Source organism: Melanotaenia boesemani, chromosome 3 (genome assembly GCF_017639745.1).
Source record: "Melanotaenia boesemani isolate fMelBoe1 chromosome 3, fMelBoe1.pri, whole genome shotgun sequence".
NCBI classification, from domain to species: Eukaryota; Metazoa; Chordata; class Actinopteri; order Atheriniformes; family Melanotaeniidae; genus Melanotaenia; species Melanotaenia boesemani.
In genome coordinates this window covers 32,824,654-32,849,059 of record NC_055684.1, presented here as the reverse complement: position 1 = coordinate 32,849,059, position 24,406 = coordinate 32,824,654, and the positions used below count along the sequence as shown (strand labels likewise).

General features: G+C 39.6%; 3 protein-coding genes across 7 annotated transcripts in view; 2 read left to right on the top strand and 1 right to left on the bottom strand.

Annotated features, from left to right (window-relative positions):
- The first annotated feature begins 433 nt into the window (after positions 1 to 433).
- Positions 434 to 10,770, top strand: mdm4 (MDM4 regulator of p53). 2 transcript variants are annotated; one of them, XM_041979813.1, is made up of 11 exons: positions 434 to 583; positions 1,099 to 1,183; positions 1,267 to 1,341; positions 1,689 to 1,822; positions 1,945 to 1,994; positions 2,359 to 2,423; positions 3,967 to 4,063; positions 4,146 to 4,306; positions 7,486 to 7,668; positions 8,240 to 8,308; positions 8,392 to 10,770. In XM_041979813.1, exons 2-11 carry the CDS (start codon positions 1,112 to 1,114, stop codon positions 8,938 to 8,940), a joined length of 1,455 nt encoding a protein of 484 aa, XP_041835747.1. In that variant the 5' UTR covers positions 434 to 583; positions 1,099 to 1,111; the 3' UTR covers positions 8,941 to 10,770. The 2 variants fall into 2 exon arrangements, with proteins under 2 accessions (XP_041835747.1, XP_041835746.1); XM_041979812.1 differs by having other exon boundaries at positions 7,471 to 7,668.
- Positions 10,771 to 15,892: 5,122 nt separating this feature from the next.
- Positions 15,893 to 18,974, top strand: myog (myogenin). The gene is made up of 3 exons (XM_041980639.1): positions 15,893 to 17,574; positions 17,925 to 18,024; positions 18,127 to 18,974. The coding sequence occupies exons 1-3, from the start codon at positions 17,041 to 17,043 to the stop codon at positions 18,243 to 18,245; spliced, it is 753 nt and encodes a 250-aa protein (XP_041836573.1). The 5' UTR covers positions 15,893 to 17,040; the 3' UTR covers positions 18,246 to 18,974.
- A 47-nt stretch (positions 18,975 to 19,021) lies between these two features.
- Positions 19,022 to 24,406, bottom strand: part of ppfia4 (PTPRF interacting protein alpha 4) — a 58,639-nt gene continuing 53,254 nt past the window's right edge. For 2 of the 4 annotated variants that reach the window (XM_041980634.1, XM_041980637.1), the window contains 5 exons: positions 23,916 to 24,091; positions 23,227 to 23,295; positions 22,958 to 23,144; positions 22,721 to 22,818; positions 19,022 to 20,554 (listed from right to left, as the gene is read on the bottom strand). In XM_041980634.1, coding sequence (XP_041836568.1) covers positions 22,760 to 22,818; positions 22,958 to 23,144; positions 23,227 to 23,295; positions 23,916 to 24,091 — 491 coding nt within the window. In that variant the 3' untranslated portion in view covers positions 19,022 to 20,554; positions 22,721 to 22,759. The remainder of the gene's footprint in view (positions 20,555 to 22,720; positions 22,819 to 22,957; positions 23,145 to 23,226; positions 23,296 to 23,915; positions 24,092 to 24,406) is intronic. The other 2 variants (XM_041980636.1, XM_041980638.1) reach the window with 1 other exon arrangement.

The following is a 24,406-nucleotide window of genomic DNA, read 5'->3' as shown; positions in this document are numbered from 1 at the left end:
ACTCAGGGGTGGGCTGGCTCTGACAGGAAAGCATCCAGGGGAAAATGTGAGTGTGGAAGTAAAGAAACAGTAAAACATGTTAATGCAAGAATTATACTCTTCACAGAAGGAGAATGTTTAGGGAGCTGGGGACGACCGGAATAACAGTTTTTAGTGTGAAAACATTGTTGAACTTGGATAGCTGGGATAAAATGAAGATGGTAGACTATTTGCATCAGGTCGACACATACAAATTGATATAAAGTACTTTGGTGTGGCACGATGATAGAGTACTACTGAGACAACACTAAACGGTAAATGTCAGCAATACGCCATATTTGCGTATAGCCCGTGGAAACAAGGTTAGAAGGAGAAGAAAAAGTAAAGCGTGCATTACGTTAGACAAACCGTAAGTACTTCGAGTTCAACAATAGGGGCGCTACATTCCTTCTAAGTATCCGGAAGTTGTGAAGAGATATTCATCGTTTTGAATCTGAAGTTTAGCTAGCATTAGCCAATGTCGAAAATCCAACAATTTGGTTGCTGTATGGCAATGGCTGGTGTAAAAGAATGAAGAGAGTTGAAGTGATGCCAGGTCTTTACGGTGAGTTACCTTCAACGAATGTATTGTTGAGTATTTAGCTAGCCACATAAGTAAGCTAATGTTAGCTTCGTTGCTAGGCTAGCATACACGTTTGCAAGTAACGTTTGCAAATATGCCATCGGTTAATTATATAGGGACGCCATAGTTTGCCTGTCTGTAAATGATAATGCCCACAATTGTGCACTAAGATGCTAATTTTAAGATTTTAACGCTACATCCGCTATATTTGTTTTGCTATTTTAACGTAACTGTGGCTCTAAAGGGAAAGTAAAGGTGTATTGTAACAGCTGTCCTGTCGTATGGTAGCACGTTTCTACAAAAAATTAGACCAACAATTCTCCATACCCGAATATTAAGCGTGGCCATTTCTTATGAAATATTCATTTCGACATAATTAGGTTTAAAGGACATTGATATGATGTGTAACCTTATAAGCCTGTAAGTAGAGTGGTAGGCGATGTTATTAATTGGGAACTGAAAGCTGGCTTCTACTGGATGTTACATTTGTGTTTCAGATTTAGTTCTACTATGAGCTCCCTGTCACCCCAGCCTCTGGCCTCTAGCTCTTCATGCAGGACACTGCCTGGAGAGGGTAATCAGGTACAATATACACACATATATTTTTAAACATACTTAAGTCAAATAACTATGTTCTATACTAACTTGCGTTGTTGCTTGCTCAGGTACAACCAAAGGCCCCTCTCCTGCAGATTCTGCGTGTTGCTGGAGCTCAGGAGGATGTTTTCACACTCAAGGAGGTGAGCTATCTAATCAAATAGTTTTCTGTTGCAACCTGCATCACTTACTCATTACCTTGTAAAGGAACAGTTTTCTTTGCATTGTAATAGATTGTTCATAATGTTTAAAATCGGGCACTCTGGGTGCCCTTTTTGGCTTTGTTTTACTGCATGGTATTGTAAGTGTACCAACGATAGCAGTGCTGAACTGTCATGTTGTTGGGAATAAAGAAGATATGTGCAAATCATTGTGCACAGTTCAAATATTTTCTGCATTATCAGCATGTATTCGAAGAAAAAAAAAAGTAAATTCGGTTCAGCCCCACTCTCTAATGACAAAAAAGCTTTCTATCAATATACTTGTATAGGTTATGCACTACTTGGGTCAGTACATCATGGGGAAGCAACTGTATGACAAACAAAGGCAACACATCGTCCACTGCCAGGATGATCCTTTGGGAGAACTGCTAGAAGTCGAGAGCTTCTCTGTCACAAACCCAAGGTATTTACCCATGCCAAAAACAATCCTGCTTATAAGCGGAATTACTGGGATATACTGTATAAAAAAATTTATTTGAACATTTTAGATTAAAAATGTTATTTTAAACTATGCTTACTTTGCAGCCCAGTATATGAAATGCTCAAGAAATACGTGGTAGTGCTTGGTTGTGCTGGTAAGTGATTTTCAGATTTAAAAATTTAAAATTTGTGATGCATTGAAAATCAGTAATCTTTATTTGATCCTTGGTGTTTGATGAATTTCTCGTGTGATTGCCATCTTACCAGAGTTTTGAAGAGAAGATGTGTGAGCATACTGCAACAGTTTATTCTTGTGTAATCTTTCCTCTTATGTACATTGTGAGAATATTGACCATTTTTGCATCGCTTGAGGATGCAGGGATCATTTTTACATTTAAAGAGGGACACATTTTTTTCAGCTTGTTCTTCAAATCCAAAAGGGCCTCAGTGAGTGTGCAATGCTATAATTAAAAGGGGGGCTGTCCTTTTGTCTGTTACTGTGTCTCATTTGAAATGCAGACGCTGCAGAGAATCTTTCTGTGGGCCGTGAATGTGTAGAGGGCGGAGTGGAGGATCGTGGTCAGGTAAAGCCGAAGCATGGTGCTCAGAAGAAACAGAGACCCTCATCTTTTTCACCTCAGTGCACACAACACTCTTGGACATGAAGTTGCAGGCAAACTGCTAGGGGTTTAAATGACAAGTTTGGCTATTATATGATATATTGATTTATTATAATTACACACCACACCTTTGGATATCAGCCCTTTTTGACTATTGTAAAGCACTTTGTCGGTTTTAACCTGTGAAAAGTGCTATAAAAATAAAAATATTTCCTTTTTTCTCAATAAATCAAAATAAGAGATTTTGGTTGTTAGAAACTAATATAAACAATTACACATATTAAAGCTGAAGTGCCTCTTAAGAATAATTACTGTATCGATATTTGGTCAATTTTTTTTATTTGGATTGATGCTATTGGATCTTTGATAATTGACCCAATGTATCAACGTAGTTCAGTGTATTGTTCCACATCTACAAAGTGCACAGCTTCTCAAAGATGAATGCTTCTTCTAAAAGTATCGTAGAATATCTGTTCACTTTAAGCTTGTCCTACTAAGGTGTGGTCCAGTCAACTTGTGTGTACTGAGGAGGGTTGAGTTAAAGTCTGCTGTCTTCGTTGGTGTACGTTTGTACAGAGTGGCACCGTCTCTGTACAACCCCATCCTTGGTTTAACCTGGTGGGATTCATAGCACCTTTTTGCAACCCACCAGCTCCACCCAGTGGATGGGGGGGCAGAGTCACTGTCTCTGTCTGTCTCAGAGGTCTCTTCTCTGATCCAAACTGGAGGATCTCAGCTTCTGATCAGCCACAGGCCTTTATAATCCTGAACTTATTTACCCTTCCCTGTGTTCCTATATACCTTTCTTCCCTTTCCCTCCTATTCTATTTTTTTTTTAAGATTTTTTAGTTACCTGTGTATGGTGTATTTTATCTCTCAGCATTAATTAGAAACAATGATTTATACGTATGTCTTCATCAATCAAAATAATTATGGCATTTTAAGTTGCTGCATGAGCTAAATCTCCTTCAATGAGTCTTCAAATTTTGTCTGATTACATTTGGAAGGTGTTTCTTAACTAGACTTTAAATTGTGTTTCATTAAGTTTTCCACTTAGATATAAATAGCAAACTCTTGAAAAGTAGTTTTTCTTTTTTGAATGTGCATATTTTTAGTATGATGGAACTTTTTTTTCACCATAGATGCCCTGTCTTTTTTTCTGGCCTGCTTTTTTTCATGTTAAAATGTTAAAATAAATGCACTAAATCCAAAAATTTTGACCATCTGCATTTAGAAATGTAATGAACTCTTTAGACATTTGAGCTTATTTATGTGTTAATTGTACACTTCTTATTTTACCCGCTCTTATAATGTCTCAGTTTTGGTGTTAAATTATATTTTAAAAGATTTTTGACCCCCACCACTCCCATACTTCCCCACTGCCATACCTTATTTTCCTGTACCACCACCCCACGCCTAGAGGCCATCTTGAAAAGGAGCTGTGAGTCCTCCATGTGCCCAGTCATGGGTTTGTGTTCTAATTTTCTTGTCTCAAATCTCTCTGTAGATGTGTGGAGGTGTAGTCACAACAGGAGCGATGGCCAGCAGTGATGGGCCTCTCCTGCAGACACCCTCCCAGAGGCGACCTCGGGATCCAGATGATGGTAAGCAGTCTGTAATATACCTGGCATTCTCAAATCACGCTTGTTGTGAAAAGTTGAATTTAACTGTTCAAAACCTCTTCAGAGTCTCTTGAAGGTCTGCCACACTCAGCCTGCAAGCGCCCCAAACTGGATGTTACTCTGGAAGATTGGGATCTGTCTGGCCTGCCTTGGTGGTTTCTGGGTAATCTGCGTAATAACTACAACCGAAGGAGCAATGGCTCAACTGATATCCATACAAACCAAGTAAGAGAACTGATATGTTGCTAGAAAGTTTTCAGGAAAACAAATAGAATTCAGATTAAACAAAAGTTAGAGCATAACAAATGCAACAGGTTCATGGTTCATTGTCATTCTCAAGGCCAGAACACACAGTCAGCAGTTAACTGCTGGACGATGCTCTATGGGGCGACTCTTAACAGTTCTCGACATTATCTTATTTTCAAGAATTGCTGCATCTAAAAAAACAAAAAACGTAAATCTTTTAGTCCACCAGCTTCATGCCAGTACATCTTGGCTTCTCTAGCTCTTCCTATTCATGCTGTTATAGCAGCCATGTATCATATCAAAAGCTTTTAGCCTGCACTACAGAACCCACAATGCCATCAAAGAAATTTATTGGTCTTTAGATGAGAGATCTAGTTAGTATTTAATAGTCATTAGTTGGCCTAGTTGATGTCCATGCAAAAATTTACACTAATATCTGAATGTGGCAGAAACATGACAATGTCAAATAGGGGTCACTAATTTCCTGAATCAATTCGATTCACAACAATTTATTTTGATTCAGTTCAAAGTTCAACTTTTTAAATGTCCTGATGAAACTGTTCCATTAAGTTGAGTCTTAGATAACGTGTTGTTAATAAAAATCTACAAAGAATATTGGAACCATTTTAAGCCATAATACTATTCAGAAATTCCTACTGTAGATTCAGCTTGTTCAGCTGTGTGCGTTCCCGTGACGGCCATGTCAGCCATATCAGTGTAACATCGGAGCAGGAGAAGTACAGCTGCTCCTCACTGGGGCCAGAGTGCTTCCATCTTCATTTGCCAGAGAGAATTTTTTTGTCTGATTTTCCACTAGTTGACGTGTTTCTCACGTGTTGCTCACTGCTGTGAACACAGCAGGCGCAGCTATGACGTAAATCAGATAAATAGCATCAGACTGTTTACTTTTTGATAAAAGAACAAGATGTAAACCTGTTAAAGAGAAAATGTGACTTTAAATGACATAGAGGATTTATTTTAAAGTATGTGTGGTGACATGACTTCCTGTTACTGAACGTGGAGGTGCCCGCGGTCTTAGCGTTAGCTGCTAATGTGAGCAGTAATGCGCTGGTGAATATAATTCACACTGGTGAATGAAAAATCTGAGTTTGACATCGTCGCGGCAAGAGAAACTGATTTTTTAACTGAGGTGACACAGAAAACCAGCTGTGTATATCATAGATATCTACAATAAAGGCTAGATGTCTTACCCGCGCCACTGGCCAATGGAGTCGAACATCCACATTGGTGGCCATCTTGCCACAGTTAGCTCGCTCACTCGTAACATTGTTTTAATGGTATATGCACTTTATAAATAACCATAACTTACTCAATTTTATAGGTGTTTTTTTTTTGAGTTTGGTTTGTTATAAACGCCAGAGATGTAGCTGTGACAATGCATATTTATGAATAAAAATCAATGAATCATTTTAATGAACAATTATAGCCGATTGTAGAGCAGAGCTTTAACCATGGACTTTCATATGAAAATAAACAGCAATGAATATATGCACACAAGATATTTATAATGTCTCATTCAATTCTATGTCTGTAACATCTTGGACATAAAAGTGACATTTATTTGCAATCCAAAATAGGTACAAGATTTACAAATTTACATCAAGGAATGCAGCTTGTTGAAATCTCCACCCTGTACAGAGAACTAGACTATTGTGGGGATTTGCACATGGAGGACAGAGATAAAACATTGTGTGAGTGAAACAGGGGAATTGATTTTAACACTGAAAAGGCCTCTGAGTTACACTGATATACAATTAATGTGGTGCAGCCTTAGCTTAAAAAACAGGGACACAACTGATGTCAGCAGCATATGGTGGTGCCTGTCTATGTCATACTGTGTGTAGCCATTGTGCTCCTTGAGCAAAAACACATCCTCCGACCCGATCCTCTTCTGTAAAATGAACAGGACCTCCAGCAGTCTGATGGGCTGTGATTGTCTGGAACTTGCTGGTGTCTGGTGAATGTGCCGCTCTGCTGCTCTGATGACCCTTACTGTGCCTTCTGATGGAGAACACAACTATGCTGCACCTTTAAGTATTTTTTCAAAGACCAAGGCTGCAATATCAACATGTTTAGGTATCCAGAATTATAGCCATGTCATTAACTTTAGTAAGAAACCAAACCGTTTGTAAATCCATCAAGATTTCAGTGAAATAAGAGTATTTGCGTTTGTGCAAATCACTCACCTTCCCTCGGATACCACAGATTCTGCGAGAGAGCAAGCCTGTGGCAAGATGGCCGCCGGCTGAGGATGTTCAAAGCCCTGCCATAAAGCATATAGTATTCTTGTAGATATCTATGATGTATATATAAGCTAAGGTCTCGCCGAGTCTCGGTTTGTCACGCGAGAGTAAGGTTACGTCATCGAAAAGAAGACGTATAAAAATCGAGATCCCAAGTTTTATTAATTGATTTAGATTTATTAAATTTGAGTAGATTCAAATCAACAGATCAATTTTTTAAACCCCAGCCCTAATAGTAAACATTTTATTGCTGAATAGAATTCATTATTAGTGTGAGAAAAGTAATTATTTGTTTATATTATTGTCCACTATATAGTACAATTATTCCACCTGCTGATTTAAATAGTTAACTACATTCTACTTTTTCTAGGATGGTTTACAGCTGTTGTATGGTAGTTGACCAATTATAAAGCATGTTCTGCTCTTTTAAAGCCAACATATCACTGATTAAAATATAACATTTTCAGCTTATTACTTAGAAATGGACTTTGGTTAAAGAGACTGCAGCCCTTGGTCTGTGTAGTCAGGTGGGCACCTTGATATGCTTTATTGGCGCTAGAAGTGGTCCTTGACATCAACCACAACGCTGAACTATTGGTGTTTTTTGGTTTTAACATGAAGCCTGGGTATTTTGTAAATTCTTTGAAACATGTTGCTAGCATCAAACTCAAAATGGGCACATATTATATATTTTTACATTTTAAGAAGTGACCATTTCTTTGTACTATTTTTGTTAATTTAAAAAAACTGTTTGTTATTTATAAATAAGTATTTCCTGTTTTATTTTAGTCTCAGGCAGTGTTTCTTTTTCCATAATGGAATTTATATAGCGGTGGAAACTGGGTGTAAATGTGGGTGGTAGTCTGACTGATATGTCAGCTGTCTCTTGCACAGGAGGAGGACACAGCCATAGTGTCGGACACCACAGATGACCTCTGGTTCCTAACTGAGGGTGAGAGTGAACAGGTGAGCGTGGAGATGAAAGAAGCTGCACTGGAAGAAGGAAGCAGAGGTGAAGGAGAAGGTTCACTTGAGGATGACTATGGAGGAGGGAAGGAGGAGAAGGCAGATCGAGAGGTAGGAGGTTGTTGGGCTGTAATCTTCATTACCTCCTTGTTGTTAAATGTCCTCTTTACAAGATGTGCAGTATGATAGAGATGATCTTGCCAAAATATCATCTGACAATCTTTTGTTTAATCAGAGTTCTCTTAATAGATGTAGTTGAACATGGGATCACATGGTATCTATAATCAGAGCGTACAGTTCAACTCACGAATCTCTACAGCCTGTTTTTGCTCAGTTTTTCTCCTTAAAAGTTTTCCTGGGGGGCAACTTGGAAGTCCATCTGCTAAAGATGGCCGCCGACACTTAGAATAGCTGTGCAACCTTGCTGAACTCCTCATGTCTCATTCTACCCTCTCTGTCTTAACTGTCCTATTAAGAATAAAGTGAAAAGCTCCAAAAATCTCTTTTAAAAAAGTAATCTCAGAAGTGGTCATTTGTACATTTATGACCCTTATTGCATGGAACTGTCTGGGCAATTAGTACTTACATCTTTAGAGCCCCTGTCACGGAGCATAAAATAACTAAAACAGTCCATACCGTTAGGCTTGAGGATATTACAATTACATGTCTTACATTTGTCTAGATGCAGGAGGAGCCAGATGAAGACTCTCAGTGTCTGAGTGATGACACTGACACAGAGATCTCCACACAGGTCTGTATATCTGCACATGTAAGGTTTTGTACATACTGATTAAAATTGCAAATACTTGACTTTTTATCTGTCTTGTACCCCAGGATGCGTGGCAGTGCACAGAGTGCAGGAAATACAACATACCTCTCCAGAAGTACTGCGTTCGCTGTTGGGCTCTGCAGAAAAACTGGTACAAAGATGTCCCTCGACTTGCTCATTCCCTATGTAGCCCTCTCACTACGCATGATGAAGAAGATGACAGTGACACAGGCATTGATGTCCCAGACTGCAGCAGGACAGTATCTGATCCTGTTATCCTGCCTTCCTACTCCACTGCCGACCGACCACTGCCCACTATGATTACAGGTAAAGGCAAGTGCCCGTGGCCTTCTAGCTTTAACAGGGACAAGCAGCTGTCAGAAGGAGAGAGTCAGGAAAATCTGGATATGGAGTTTGAAGACGTTCGACCCGAGGCACTGTTGGAGCCTTGCAAGCTCTGTCGAGTGCGACCACGTAATGGAAATATAATACACGGACGTACAGGTCACCTGCTCACCTGTTTTCCTTGTGCAAGGAGGCTGCATAAGTTCCAGGCTCCTTGTCCAGGTTGTGGAAAGATTATTCAGAAAGTTATAAAGATATTCATCCTTTAAAAAGCACACAAATGGATAGTTTATGTTCTGGGGAACTAAACAAAAATTGAGACAGCACATGAAAACAAAAATACAATACAGTTAAACAGATTCAACAAAACAGCTGTATGCTCATACATACCCAAACACAAAACATGCACCTTGCAAACCTTGAAAATCTACAAAGGTATCCATAAAATATAGCACTTGGTGAAGATTGCTCTTGGCTACTAGGTTTATTTTTTCTCATGCTGCTTTAAAGTACTGTTGAATAAAACCCTGGACAAGAATTTGTCATACCATGTTTGTTTGGCTATCCATTTTTAAATAAGGGACAGAAGTATTTATTTATTTATAAAATTCTCGCTGAATAGTGCATAACTGGTGTGAGTTTTTGTTTGATCTCATGAAGGCTTGTTTTGTTTACTTTTCTGTTTTGTTTCTCATGCTTTGTAAATCTTAGTAATTGTTGTGTTACATTAATGCAGTGGCAGCATTGAAAGAGCTGTTTTCCCTTCAGAGATTGACTTCAGTTATCTGGATGAACATTAAAAAAGCTCTATGTAGAAATGTAAATATAAGAAATGTTATCTAAACTGGTTCTTTTGAGCAGTGGTGTGGGGCTCCTAGGTGCTATAGCTCTGAAACATGAGTTGTAAAGACAAGACTGAAGGAAGAGTAAACTAAAAAAATATTAAAATCTTTTAACATAAGTACTTAGCCTAAATATTTAAATCGTATTTCAGTACAGAATTTAACCTGCTTGAGAATGTGCAGCTGAAAAACATTTAACTACAATTTTTTTTATGGTTGGTAATTTGATGTTTGTGTTAAATACTTAAAATTGCCAAACCTTTGATAGTTGTGCCTGCAGTATGTCTGAATCGTTCATGTTAAGATATTATGCTTCAGTGTTCTCTAAATCCAAAACTTGTGATAAATGAACACTTTGTCTATTTAGTATTTAATTTATTTATGATTCAGTTTTAATTTTGACCACCTAAGATGCACAGAGTTGCACTTCTAACAGGTCTAATGTATTTGATTTATAATTTCTTAACTGCAGAGTTATTAGATGTACAGCACCTCAAGTAAAAATATCTGCAAAGTACTTATGGAGAGTTTGATTTAAGTGTCCACTGCCATATAATGATTTTGAATTGAAATATGTACATACTAGATTTTATTTATGTGATTCTGCCTTGTATGAAGATTGTATTTGGTATACCACATAGACTGTCTTTTGCGTGAGTCTGTGGGTCACCTATAGATAAAAACATCATACTCTATAAAGTTCTAATATGAAAGATGGCCAGTGATGGAAGGCTCTTGACTCTGTTCATTGTAAAAAGTATTGATAGTTTTGTTCTATGTTGGTTTTTCTTTGGGTTTTTTTTTTGTACTTGCGCTAAACCTTTTTGCCAGCAGGTGGAGAGAAATTTCATTCTTGTAACTCATACTTGTAACTCAAGCTATAAAGTACCAGTAACCTATAATACATATTTAAAGCATGCTTTCTGTCTTGACTAGAGGCCACATGGAGCTTGTTTAAGAGCTATATGAGCCATTTTAAAGCTTTTAAAAGTTTAACAAAGCTTGTGTTGATTAGCCTTAGCCTGCACCAAAAAAAAAAACAAACAAACAAGATACAACCTCATGTAAATTAAATATTGCATCATAGTGATACTGGTTCAGATTAATTGACCTAATTGTTGTAATTACTGATACTGATATGATGTGCACATATGTGGTACAGCAGTTTATTTTTTATCGTTTTGTTTTTTTTTCCATTTGTACTTGTTACAGATTCAGTAATGTTGTTTTGTTAAGCAATAAAGATTTAGAAGTTAAGTGTTTTATTTCGTTCACTTATCCTCCAGAGGGACAGTTGATGTACAGTTACCCCAGTTTGTGTGTGTGTGTGTGTGTGTGTGTGTGTTGGCTAAAGAGTAAGTCATTGTATGACAGGCCAGCTGTCGTATGTCTTCTGCTCCTTGACTGGGGTCCAGCATCTGCGACTCTCCCCTGCTTACTCACAGTTTCTCGGCTGCTTGTTCGTCTTCAGCTTATTTCTGTCCTGTTCTTGAGAAGTGGGGCAGACACGCTGTCCTCTACTGTGTTTGCAGCTGTAACGCTAATGCAGTCTAGCTGGTTTATAAATACTGCAGCTACAGGGGTGTTATTTAGGCACTGATTACTCATTAGGATATATTTCCTGTTTGTGGAAAGCCCCATGTTAAGATGTCATCTATGTCTAATCACACATAGATTTACTGAAGAAGGCCCACATATGCAGTGGTGACACAGAATGGGCTTTCTTTTAAGTTAAAAAGTTATATTGATTCATTCAGATTTAATTTTTTAGAATACTCTTGCAATCAGAGTGTAGCTTAATGTGTGTAGCTAATTGTTCTCTTAATAATTAACCTGCCTGATAACCTGGTTATCTGACACTTAAACTAAAAAAAATGACACCTTATGTTCAACAGCAGTCTAAATTAGTGATTAACTTTTGATACTACTTGGAATCAGTATTCTGATTGGTTAACTATTAGAAACATCCCATAGTCAACGTGTTTTGTACTATTAACACTAAATGTAACACACAGAAAAGCTTCATCTCTGTATATAACCCTGTAATGGCACTCTGCTTTGTCTGTGGCATCTGGTGCGTCACAGCATAAAGATGAAGAGTGGTATAACACCCCTGGTGACATGGCATCCAGACCTTGGCAGCTCCAGAATGGCACAGCCCAGGGAGTGGTAGAGGAGCTGCATGTTTCCATGGTGACAGTACCTCCATTTCAACATCCCAGAATAACTTAACACATTCTCTGTTCATCCTCTTTCGGTGTACAACATGCAATACTTCCTAGAGAAATTTTTCATTTCTGTTTTGACCCTTTTTATTTCCTCTTTTTTTATTTGTGATTTTAAAGCTCATTTATAAATATACGTGTTATATTTAGATGTTACTGACTTCCTGTGTCCTTCATCTTCATGCCTCCATGACAGCCTTCCTCAGTCTGTTTACCTTCCTTTCCTTTCTTCAGGTTGTGTGTCTGGATGTCTGTAACTGTATCTGAATGGCCGGGACCTTTCCTTTCTCACCTCCATTTAGATGCACAAACACACACACACATTCCCCTCTGTTGTGTCCGACTATTTTGTTGCTCCAGAAACCAGGCTGCTAATTTTGTCCCACTCTGACATGAGAGAAGGTCATTGAAGCCAGAGTAAAACAAAGAGAAGAGTACAGAAGAAGACATAAAGACAGAGTTTAAAATTAAGAATGTAAACACGGTGGATGGCAACGCGTCAAAGAAAAATGACCTAAAAGAAGAAACACAACAAAGCTCTTTGATTGAGAAGCTGATACTGTAAAGCTTGTCATAGTTTCTGCATAACCATCTGTGCAAATCTACTATCCCTCTATCCCCTATTCAGGCATGTACAGGTGAATCATACTTCTTAAAGAAACTATGCAGATTGCAATTTACACTTAGTAATGTCAAGGTGTAAAGCTCCTTCAAATTAAGTTGGTGGATTTTATGAGCGCTTATTCAGATACCTTTCAGATTAATTGGAATAAAGTGGCAGCCTCAAAGAGATTAATGCCTTTTGTATTCCTGTCTGTGATGCCTGCTTTGAGTATCATACAGCCGATGGCATTACTGGAATATACAGTATGTCGTGTAAATAATCTGGTTGTTTGTAGCAGTGGAACACAGGTTATTTAGAGTGAATAACCATGTGCTTCAAAGTATGCTGGTGGGAAGTGGGTTATGTACATGGGTATGAGGATGCATGTGTGTTTATCTGTGAGTACTGGAGCCTCGTAGTGAGTGGGATGCCAGTGAAGGGAAGGGCAACGGATAGCTCAGGGGCTCAGTCCATTCCTGTGATTTAACATGACACCACTTGCACTAAGACTGTGACAGCTGCATATGCACATGCCGGCCATTCTGTTTGTTGTAGGGGATTACTCTGCGATAAAAGCCCCAGTGAGCAGCAGCATGGCCGGGCTGCAGAACTACTGTTTCCCCCCCTTGACTTTAGAAAGCTTTCTCCAGGCCTCCAGAGCCCTGTGAAAACACAGGTGGGGCACTTCATTCTGAGCAGGAATGAATGGGAGTATTCTCCTGATGATCAGCCAAGCTGTAGTAGTGTCATATCACCTTTAGACATCAGTCAAATGGTTCAGCACTGCAGCTTATGTAAGGGTCATTAGTCAACAGAACCAGTGGGGTGCAGGGGTGTAGTAATCAGATCCAACTGCTCATATTAATTTATTTATTCATTTTTTCAGGATATTCAGTTGATTTACTTTAACTGAGTTGTATGTTCTGATTTTTCTTTTAGCAGGAGTAGACTGCTTTGTCATCTTTTAACATTAATGTTGCGTACCCTGTAAAATCTCTGCAATCAGAAAGAATAGTTCTGATAGCAAAGGGTTCAGTGATAGATGTGCAGTTATCATGGTGACTGTATAGAAACAGTGTCTCTAAGCGTGAGATTTTGGCATCTGTTGCTGTCACTATGGTGACCGTGTCCTCTCTCAAAGGCACCTTACTAGCATATAATATTACTGCATGAATCCACAGTTCAGGCAGAAACACCCTACAGTCCATGCCCAGAAATTAGATTTGGTATTTTTCATACTGAAATATATATTCCTAAATTTTCTTTCTTTTTAAATTTTTTAATGTCCATATCCCTCCCCACTTCTGAAAGACGTTTACTCACCTCAAACCTGTTTTAAAAATTACATATATAACATTAAGTGTTCATTAACTGGTCAAATTTAATAAATGATGACCTTACTGAAGTTTTCCAGTAAGAAACTGTATTGTAACTTTGGATTTGTTAATGATTAATGGTTAAAGTGGAGCAGCTGTTAGCTTAGACTTCAACCCAGTTAATTTCCAACCACTACTGCGGATAGGGGCTAATTTAAAGGAAAATTAGTAAGGAAAATTAAGTGAGGAAGAGTAAGGAAATTGGCTAAAGACAGCTTTATAACTCTGAAATTGATTTTACAAGTGTACAGAACACTACTTAACAGATAAAAGCCAATCCCAAAAATCCAAACTCTTCATTTTGTGTTTTGATGATGATGGTAATTGAAATTGTTATGAAACATGCAATTTAAAGAAAATAATTTAAGAAGAATCTTCCAAAGAACTTAATTTGGGTAAAGATCTGGCCATAGCATATGATTCATATTATTTTCATACACATTGAACCATTCAGTAGTCAATTTTGAAAGCTGAGATTTTTTTTTTTAATTTAAGAAAAACTGTCTTTTAAAATGAGATTAAATCATCTGTTCTTGTGTAACATGTCAGTTATTAGAGCTCCCTGAACGGACGTCCTGTTTCATCCACCTTTAATCAACACTCCCTCACTGATGTTATGCTACTCTCCTCTTACATATCTGAGATTTCCCGTCTGTGCTCACATGACAGTTTTCCAGGTTAGTGATGATCTTGAGGCTAACCTGGGGTGAGGAGAACTCAACCCTCCCCCCCCACCCCCCCAAGCTCAGCTGTTCTACAATGTGCTGCTGCTTGTCACTGAGAAGTGGAAAAGTGTTGCCAATGACAGGGCAATCCCTTAAAGCGTGCACACACACACACAAACTTATACACACTTCAGAATATGTTTTCAGACTAAATAATTTAACCTTAAACTTCACAAATATGTCTAAATTAACTGCTCATTAAATAAAACAATGTTTATATGGATTCAAATTCCCCAGTTGTCATGTGATTAAAATTAAATGATCTAATGTGTTAGTTTGGTTGGCTGAATGTAGGCTGAACAATTAGAGCATCTGCAAATAGTAAATAAACACTCGATTTCCTCTTGTAAATTGTATCTTAAGTGCTCACTTCAAACTGCTGAGAGGGGACTTGTTTCTCAAACAAGTGTATGCCTGACGCTACAAAACATACTCACACACTTCTCTAGTTCTGCTGACAATGGGTTAAGATGACAGAAGGTTATGAGTGACTCTGACACACTGCAGACCCCCTCCCTGCTGTACCCCTGAGTCCAACACAGGCGTCTTTGTACTCACTCCACCATCAGTGACTATCCATCACAGACTAACCTGACAGCCTACTGCAGCCCTGTGCCAAGCTCCAACTGCAATCTGCTTCAACCGAACTCACACACATTAGTCTGCTGATTAGGTGAAAGTAAAGAGAAAAAGTTTATGGGGAAAAAATCTAAATAGAAAGTTTATATTTACATATAAATTTAACACCTTGGCTTTAATGGACTTAAGACTTGATGCAGCTGATCATCATCAGAACCTGCTATACATAATTGTTTTAATTAAGTCCACCTGTGTGTAGCCATCTGGTCACATGATCTCAGTATGAATACTCCTGCTGTAAAAGGCCCCAGTTAGCAACACCAGCAGTCCCATCAAAGAAGCAGCACAATGCATACCAAAACACTCTCTCCAAACAGTTCAGGGGCAGTGAGGGACAGCTTAGGTTTGGGCTGCTCAGAAACGGAAAGGTAGTAGAAAAGAAAAACATTAATCAGTGAGATGAGTAAAAGGCCAAGGGTAACCCTGAAGAAGATCCATAGTTCCAAGCAGAGGTTATCTGTTCTTAGAACCACTTCAAGCTTCACTTCACACAGTGGTCTTTGTGGAAAAGTAGATTTTGCATAAAGAAAAGAAAAACATGTTAGAATTTCACATAAAGCCTTTTTGGGATACTCCCTAAACACATGTAAGAGGCTGCTCTATTCATATGAGACCAAAAGAGAATTTTTTGGGCCATAAAGAAAAATGCTACATGCAACACAAACCCATTTCTCTGAGAGCACCATATGTCATTGGCAGTAGCATGCACCAGACACTGCATTCCTCTATGCAGCTTATGCACTGTGTGGCTGCAAAACATTCACCGCCAAATTATTGATGATACATCTATGGCAGTGACATACGCAAAGATGTAACACATCCAACGCTGTGCTTATCATTCCAAGCCACTTCTCTGCTGAGTGAATTGTGTGTTTTGGCCGTGCTTCCATGCTAGCGGAAACCAGTCAGAATTAGCAGATGAGCTATGGGGTGAAACATGTCCTGGAAGGATTAACACCTGCTGGCTAGGCTAACGCTACAACTGGCAAGAAGAGGTCAGGACAACAAAATCCATTGCCCTGCATGGTTGTCTCCTATTATATATCTGTTGATTTTTGAGAGTAATGTGAGCCAGTGACAGTTTGATGCTTGACTGGTGCTGTATGTGCCTGCACAGACTTGCCTAGTTCAAAGAGAAGTGAAGCTCAGAAGGTCACTTACATCACTCTGTGCAATCATTTTGGAAGGAAAGTAAGTGGATATTAATACAGTACATAAACCCAACATTTAGGAACAAGTGGCATGAGCTTTCATGTCACCTTCCAGTTTACACATTTATTGATTATTGTCAGGTGATCATTATGAACCTTACATCAACTCTGTAGCATAGTTTTGAGCCATCCGGAGAAAAACCAACCACAAAACATACAAATACTTCTTTCTAATACAAATCATTGGTTCCTGGTGGAGGTGACAGCTGTCTCCACACTGTCCCTACTCCTAATGCCCCACCCCCATGGAGGAGCACTTTATGTATAGTGTCATAGAGGAGAATGCAAATCTGGGATTAGCTCATTAAGACAGACATCTTTGATCTGCAGTTATCTCTTCCATTTCCAAGGCAACCTGATCACATCCTAGTCTCTAAAGACATACATGGGCACAATAACCCACAGAAAGGTGCACACATGCAAACACATGAACAGGCCTTAATGCCCTAGAGAGCAGGGCCCAACAGAGATGTGAAGTGTAGATGTGCAGCAACAGCTAAACGTCGTGTCAGGTTTCTGGGGGCTCGTGCTAAATTTAACCCTGTGATCCTGCAGCAGGCAGAGGGGTTTAAATGCCAGCCTACAGTTGCTCCACACCAGTTGTTCTCCACACGTCTTCCACTCATCGCAAACTAAGGCCAGGAACATACACCACAGACGCCGGACTGAAGGCCATTTACTGAAGTGCAGTTCCAGAGGAAGCAGGGATATTTGGCCCTTTACATCCAGACCACTGTACTGTCCAGTATGGAGCTTTTTGAGACCAACCCTTACTTCTTCCCTGACCAGCGCTTCTATGAAGGAGGGGACAACTATTTCCCCTCTCGCCTGCCTGGGGCATACGACCAAGCTGGCTACCAGGACAGGAACTCCATGATGGGCTTGTGTGGGAATCTGTCTGGGGGTGTTGGTGTTGGAATGACAGGGAATGAGGACAAAGCTTCTCCATCCAGCCTGTCACCTCACTCTGAACCCCACTGCCCAGGTCAATGCCTACCCTGGGCTTGTAAGCTGTGTAAAAGAAAGACAGTGACTATGGACCGTCGGAGAGCAGCCACACTGAGGGAGAAGAGGCGTCTGAAGAAGGTGAACGAGGCCTTTGATGCTCTGAAGAGGAGCACCCTGATGAACCCCAACCAAAGGCTGCCCAAAGTGGAGATCTTGCGCAGTGCCATCCAGTATATCGAACGGCTGCAGGCACTGGTGTCCTCCCTCAACCAGCAGGACACTGAGACAGGACAGCAGGGACTGCACTACCGACCAAATGCAGCCCAGCCCAGAGTAAGTAGGAGAGAAGTGAGGTGAGGAGAGGCAAGAGGTTGCAGACACAAAACAAGGAGTCAAAAGAAAAACAAAGAACAGAGAAAAATAAGCACTGCTGTTGTTGAAAAGAGGAAGAAAATACTGGAAAAAAAAACAAACACAAAAAAAGAAAAATAAGAAACAAGTGGCTTTGAAAAGAATTAATTGTTATGGATTTTTTTGTTTTTGTCTGAGGTGGTCACAGGATATATTGGTGGTATGTGTGACGTTGCACGGCACCATGGTGCATGCTGTGTTTCTGTCTGCTGTTTGTACTGTATCAAAACAATGACTGACAGCAACTTCTGTGCTTGTCTCCATGGTAACAGGTGTCATCTTCAAGTGAGCCCAGTTCGGGCAGCACCTGCTGCAGCAGCCCAGAGTGGAGCAGCACTCCAGAGCAGTGCCCGCAGAGCTACAGCAGTGAGGGTGAGCACTCTTTAAAACTCTAATTAAACAGCACAAACAGATCACAAACAGATCAGAGCACCTTCACAGATTCTGACTGACTCAATGGTCCTCTCTCTGCAGATCTCCTGAGTGCTGCTGAATCTCCAGAACAGGGGAACATGCGTGCCTTGACTTCCATTGTGGATGGCATCTCTGCAGCTGATGGACCAGTGGCCTTTCCTGTGGACATTCCCAAATAGATCCCTCAACCAGTGGAACCATACATGTAGGTGCACTGAGAGCCACAAACAAAAGACAAAGGAGGCAATGGACAACAAATTCTAAAGGATGATTCTTTTTTTTGTGCATCTACTGATTTGAGTGTTTTGTCTTATGCAAAATTAAAAAAAAATGTAATTAGTATTGATCTAAGGGTCTGCTAGCCAAACCGAATTCCTCCATTCATAATGAGGCCTCATTCCCTTTACTACATGCCTTATTCCGTGGTCCATCCCTGTCTGTCAGAGCTACAGGTGCTTAGTCTAACTAGAGATTCAAGGACTTTGCATGAACCTGACTTTTGTGTAGTTACTAGAGTGGATATCTGTTCCCTGCCTCCAGACTTATAAGGAATGACAAATCCTGGCTCTTCTCCTCTCTTAATTTAAGTTTTCCTATTTCCAAAACCTTTCCCTGATCTTTCGTTCTTTTTTGTGTGAGTTTTGATGCTTAAACAAAACATGAGTTTATTTGTGGGGGCCAATATGTACCATGGCAGTTTTGACCAAGATCTGCTTAATTTAAACATGTTATGAATGCTAGTGATGTAAATACGTTCCCTTTTTCTACAGAGTGGTTTTGCCATTTTATTTTTTATTTTTTTGCTAACTTATTTTTGACTTTTATATCTAAGATTGTTGTGTATTTGTAGATGTTCTGAAAAAGTGATATTTTCTGTTTAATTCTTGCAATAAAAACCATTTTCAATACATTGTCCAGATCACTTTGAAAAGGAACACAACATCCAAAGTCTTGAAAAAAAAACAGCTTTACTTATGTCTATATAGTGTCATAAATACAGTACACTTTTTTTGGATAGCCAAATAATAAAACCTTGATTTGTCAGCATTGTTTCACACCTGGAATAAAGACACAGTACTCATAGCTGCCACATAGCACATTACACCTTTTAGACACCTCGGAAAAACTGAAAAATAAATAAATAAATAAAAACAAACAAAACAAGATTGTACAGCCATCCAGAAATTCACTAGTTCATATGCTGTGATCTCATTGAGTGAGGAGTTGGTCAGCCAAGGGCACAACTGCTTACTGGCACATCTCCATGGCAACTAAATGGGAGGTGACGAAACAAGATCAGACAAGTCTGTCAGTAAGAGCAGTATCACGTGGAAATCATTGGCTGATGTTGAGCAGCAGTTTACAGTTTGACTTGAGAGAAAGTTTGAAATTAACTAAGAGGAGCTACAGTGTTAACACTACCATCCACAGAGAAAACTGGCTGGGCTTGAACTTTCACACACAACCCCTCTACAAGTCTCCAGCGGAGAGGTTGATCCGCTCACTCGCGCGCACACACACACACACACACACACACACTCCTCATATTAAAGGATTCTCTCTATTCTAGGCTACATAGTGTCATACAGAAGGCGATAGAGGCAGAAAGAGGAGAAGTAACAGCTACATCGTGTCAAAAAAGGAGGAGAAAAGGAAAGGAGAGGAGGCAAAGAGAGAGTTGGACCCATGAACCTGTGAAGAGTCCTTGTAGAAATACACACTTCCTTTAGTGAATCCCTCCCAGCAATAAATCCCACACTTACAGCATACAGTAAAAGACACGCAAAGGTCCGACACAGAGAGAAAGAGAAAGAAAGAGAGAGAGAACAGTCACTATCGAATACAGGGCATTGGGTTTCATACGGCAATATTATGTGGTTTTCCCATATATATTTCCAATATATATTTATAATATATATAATATTTCTATAAAAAACATAAGTCATCCATTTTATGTACAGAGACGATTAATGAGTAATACCTTGCATAACCGGTAGAAGGGTACTGTGCAGCAGATCCACCATTTATACAAGTATTCATCACGCTTAAGTCCAAACCAACGACTGGTCATCATCTCCATAAAATGTTTTCATAGCATCAACTGTTAACACAGGAAGATTTGTTTGGACTTGGCCATATCGAGACTATTAGAACCAGAACAAGAACCCAAAGCTGAGACCAGGGGAGCAGGAGCACAACACCACAACAACAAGGCTACTGGGAGCACTGGGGTAAACTGGGCGAGACCAGGATGAGCCTCCTTTACAGCAGCGAGTGCAGCCAATGCGCACTCTCAGAGTTCAAGGGTCAGAGTTGGCCTCTGTATTGCACGTGTCCGAAGGAGAGGTGAGCGATGAAAGGTAGGAGGGTAGGCTGGGCAGCAGAGGGGTGAAGCTACACCCTGAGGCACCCAGGTCTCCCTTTCCAGATTTGGCATATCACTCTCAAAAGGCCGCAAGCATATGTCCATACAAGTAATGAGAATGCACTGGAAGAGAGAAGCAATGATGAGGAGAGTGAGAAAATTGTTATTTTATACACGTTTAAAGCATTTTAAAGCAAACATGATTAAACATATGCACTACACAGGTACATTACTGGGCAAAAACTGGGGCTGATGGAAAAAAAAGGACTGAGTAGTCTCAATCTTAATATGCTAATTTTATTTTCATTGTGCAACTTTCAAGAATCGAATGTCTAAGCAACTTTTAATAGCAATAAATAACAAAATATGTCACAAAATCATAAGGCTGACATTAATCTATATTTTAATTTTATCAAAACCCATAATAAATTCCCATGTCTGTCTATAGCATCAAATTAAAACATGTCTTTAATGCTGGATGATGGCAAATTCTAAGAATTTTTAGCCAGTTTTAATGAAAAATGAAGAAATATTGCCTTTGCAATTTGCATATCATTTTCCTTTTATTTTGTTTTTGTGCTGGACTCAATTTCCCCTTTTATTTGGGTATAAACTATTGATGTCTCAAAGGTCTTTTCAAGAAGTATTCCTTAACCAGCAATCACAGAGGGAGCACTGAGAAAAAGCCGGTGTGGAGAGGACCATCAGGCAAAGTACGGATGTTAGCCAATAAAGTTACCTACACACGGTCTGCAGCAGATAATATTGTTCAGGTCCTCATGGTGTCAAATGAGGCCGGCCTTGTCACGATGTCGACAAAGAGGGCCCTGTGGATTGGGTTTGCTTTCCACACATACTATTATATTCCGTCAGATTGGTATCTGGGAAGTTTAGAGGCTGGGTGAACCTGTTCTTTTGTGACCTTCCTGTCACATTATAGCTATTGCCTTCTAAAAAGTAGGTTACACACAGTTTGCATGTACAGCTAAAGAATATACATTTCTATGTTATTCTTCTAACTGGCTGGCTTATGGAATAGTGTAACTCAGGTTGTGCTGTGTTTCCACGATTGTGCATAAATTCAGATGCTATTGTTAGCCCCGGTGTGGCATTAATGTTCAAAACCAATGTAATGCGGTGTATACCAGCAAGTGACTACATTCAGTAACATGCAACGCCAGTTACAATCACACCGTTTACTGAGACTGGACTTACCACATCTGTTCACGTCTTCCTTTTTCCGACTGTTGTCTCATCAGGTATTTAAACGGTGAGCATTCAAATACTTTTATAGAGCACGTGACATGGCATAGTCTTGACTAATTTTATTAGCGGGTTGGTGTACACATCCATGTTTTGTGTCTGGGTATTGCATTAATTGTAAACTGAATGCCAGTTAATGTTGGTTTGTCTTGTAGGAGGGGTTTCCAGTATAAAGATGGAGTGGAAGCTCCAGGCGTGACATTCATTTTGCAGCAAAAAGCCTAGTGTTTGACATGACATTGTCTTTGTGCCTACACATTTGTGTAGGTTTGTTATTTTGTTCAAATTTTTTAACTTTTGCTATGTTTTTTTTTTTTTTTACTAAATTATGCACTTTTGGACAACTGTACTTGCCACTTTAATGGTGAGGAAATAAAGACAAGCCTTTTCCTTCCACAACCCAGCCAAACCTCACACTTCCTAAGCAGTGTTTGTGGGGCCCATGGCTATCCCGTTGGGGATAGACTGCCTTTGTAGGGGAGGGCTGTTGACTGATCTATAAAAATATGAATGTAGTTGGAAAGTGTCAGAGTAACATCTGTGTGAATGTTACTTGTAGGGCTTGAGTTGATGTCAATGGGAAAGCAAGGTATTTGAATGCCTTCATTTCATGCCTTCATAGCAGTTTTGACCTTGGGTTCATCTGCTTTCAGCAAACTACAACCAAGGCCAAAATAAATAGAAATGTCATGTTTTAGACAAAAACAAACAAACAAAAAAACCATTGCCATTGTAACCTTATTAACAGGCCACATAGGTAAGTTTTACAAATCTCTTTTTGTTTGACTTGTTAAAGCTTCAAAAGACAAATACAGCGTGTCTTTAGACTTGGGCTGCTTACAATCTAATTGTATAAAATTTGGGACTGACTTGGGTAAAAAGTCATTCGTGGGGTAAAGATTGACATACGTAAGCTCAGCTCTGACTGTTAGTGCCACATTTCTGCCATACAGCTGCTCAAAGCTGGTTAAGAGCACACTAACCTGAAAATTTACAGCAATTTCAGGTATTGGTTTGTTAGCTTACCTGTTAGCATTAGTGCTCCTGTTAGTAAGCAGAGTGTAGTTAACATGAATAGGTCCGCACAGCCGAAGGGTCGAGTCTTGGGGGCGCTGGGGGAGGAGCTAGAGAGGGCGTGGCAGAGTGGGTTTTGAGCACAGCAGGACAGAAAGGAAAGCAGCATGCAGTTAGTCAGTCAGGGAAACCAGAATGAAGCTACATAAGATACAATGCACAGGTTAACCAGTTAGTGTCATATCAAACCTTCAGGCTGGAGCTGTTTCTTGGGGGCCAGATTTACAGAGGGTGGCATGGACATTGAGGGCATGCGGAAACCGGCAGGTAGCGTTTCCATGGAGCCTGCCATCATACCCAGACTTGCCCCTCCCTCACGAGCCCGGAACCTCTTGCGCCATGATGGAGAGCGATGGAATGATTTGTCATCTCCGCTCTACAAGGACAGAAAAAAGACTACATCAAGCTGTTTTTTCCAGCTGTTTTGTATCTGATCAAATTGCTGCATGTGAGATCACCTCTTCTAGTCGTCGGTCTGTTCCTAAAGCTAACAGGTTGTTGAACTCTCGCTCCAGAACCTGCCGTGCCTGAAAAACAAATAAACCCTGTAAGCATGCTATACAGCAAAGCTGAGAAAAATATAACATAAAGAACGTTCCTAAAAATCACTTAAATACTCTCAAGAGAAACATTCAATTTTTTTTTTTTTTTTTACTTTAAAAAAGCAATTGCCTGCAACAAAATAATGTGTATGTGTGTGTTTCAGTAATCTGTGCAGATGCTTGTGACTGGGAATTACTGTTCAGTGAATTTAAGATGAATACATACCTTCCATATACATATGGAAGGAAATGCTAGCTTCAACCACTGTATAAACAAAAAGCAAATAACTAATCTAATAAAAAAAAAACAAACAAAAAAAAAAAAACAACTATCTACTAATAGACTGCTCACAGAGCTGGCAGAAAAGCAGATGTGAGCTTACACAACTACAGAATGAAATGTCAACTGTGTGGGATGCTGGAATCTAAAAGAAAATAAATCATACATTTTATTTGGATTTTTTTTTACATTGCAAATATTGTATAATTTATCATAGTGAACAGACGCAAACAAACGTTGAAACTTGAATTATAAAACACTTAATTCAGTCCAGTCATTACTTGTTTTGTGAACAACTATGAGTTGCATGTTCCTTCATAGCTACCTGTGTGTTCTGCATGGGGATCTGCAGGATGAGTGCTAAGCTGCTGTAGTCAAACGTCTCATCCAGAGCAAGGAGTGTTCCATGAATGCCGCTCTCTAACAAGTTGCTGCTGTATTCCCTTAAACCGATGGACTGGACCCAGTGGATCACCTGCTCATTGGTCCACACCAAAACATCTGAAATGAAAGTAAATGATTGGGATTCATGATATAGGAGCACAACATGAGAGAAACAGTCAACCTACTGTATATAAATATTGGCAAATAGAAGTATTCAGTGAAAGAGGGGTGGATAGAGATAATGTGCATGTCCACATGGTGTCAGTTCACTGGCACACTCCCTTTGTTCATTTAAAGCACAGCTGTCAGCCAGCTTTCCAAGTTGGAACAGGCGGAGTGTGTGCATGTGAGTGTGTTTATGTGCGTGTAAACAGGGCAGAGTTTTGATTTGACACGACAGCTGAGTCAAGTTCATGTGTTGAACTCAAGGTC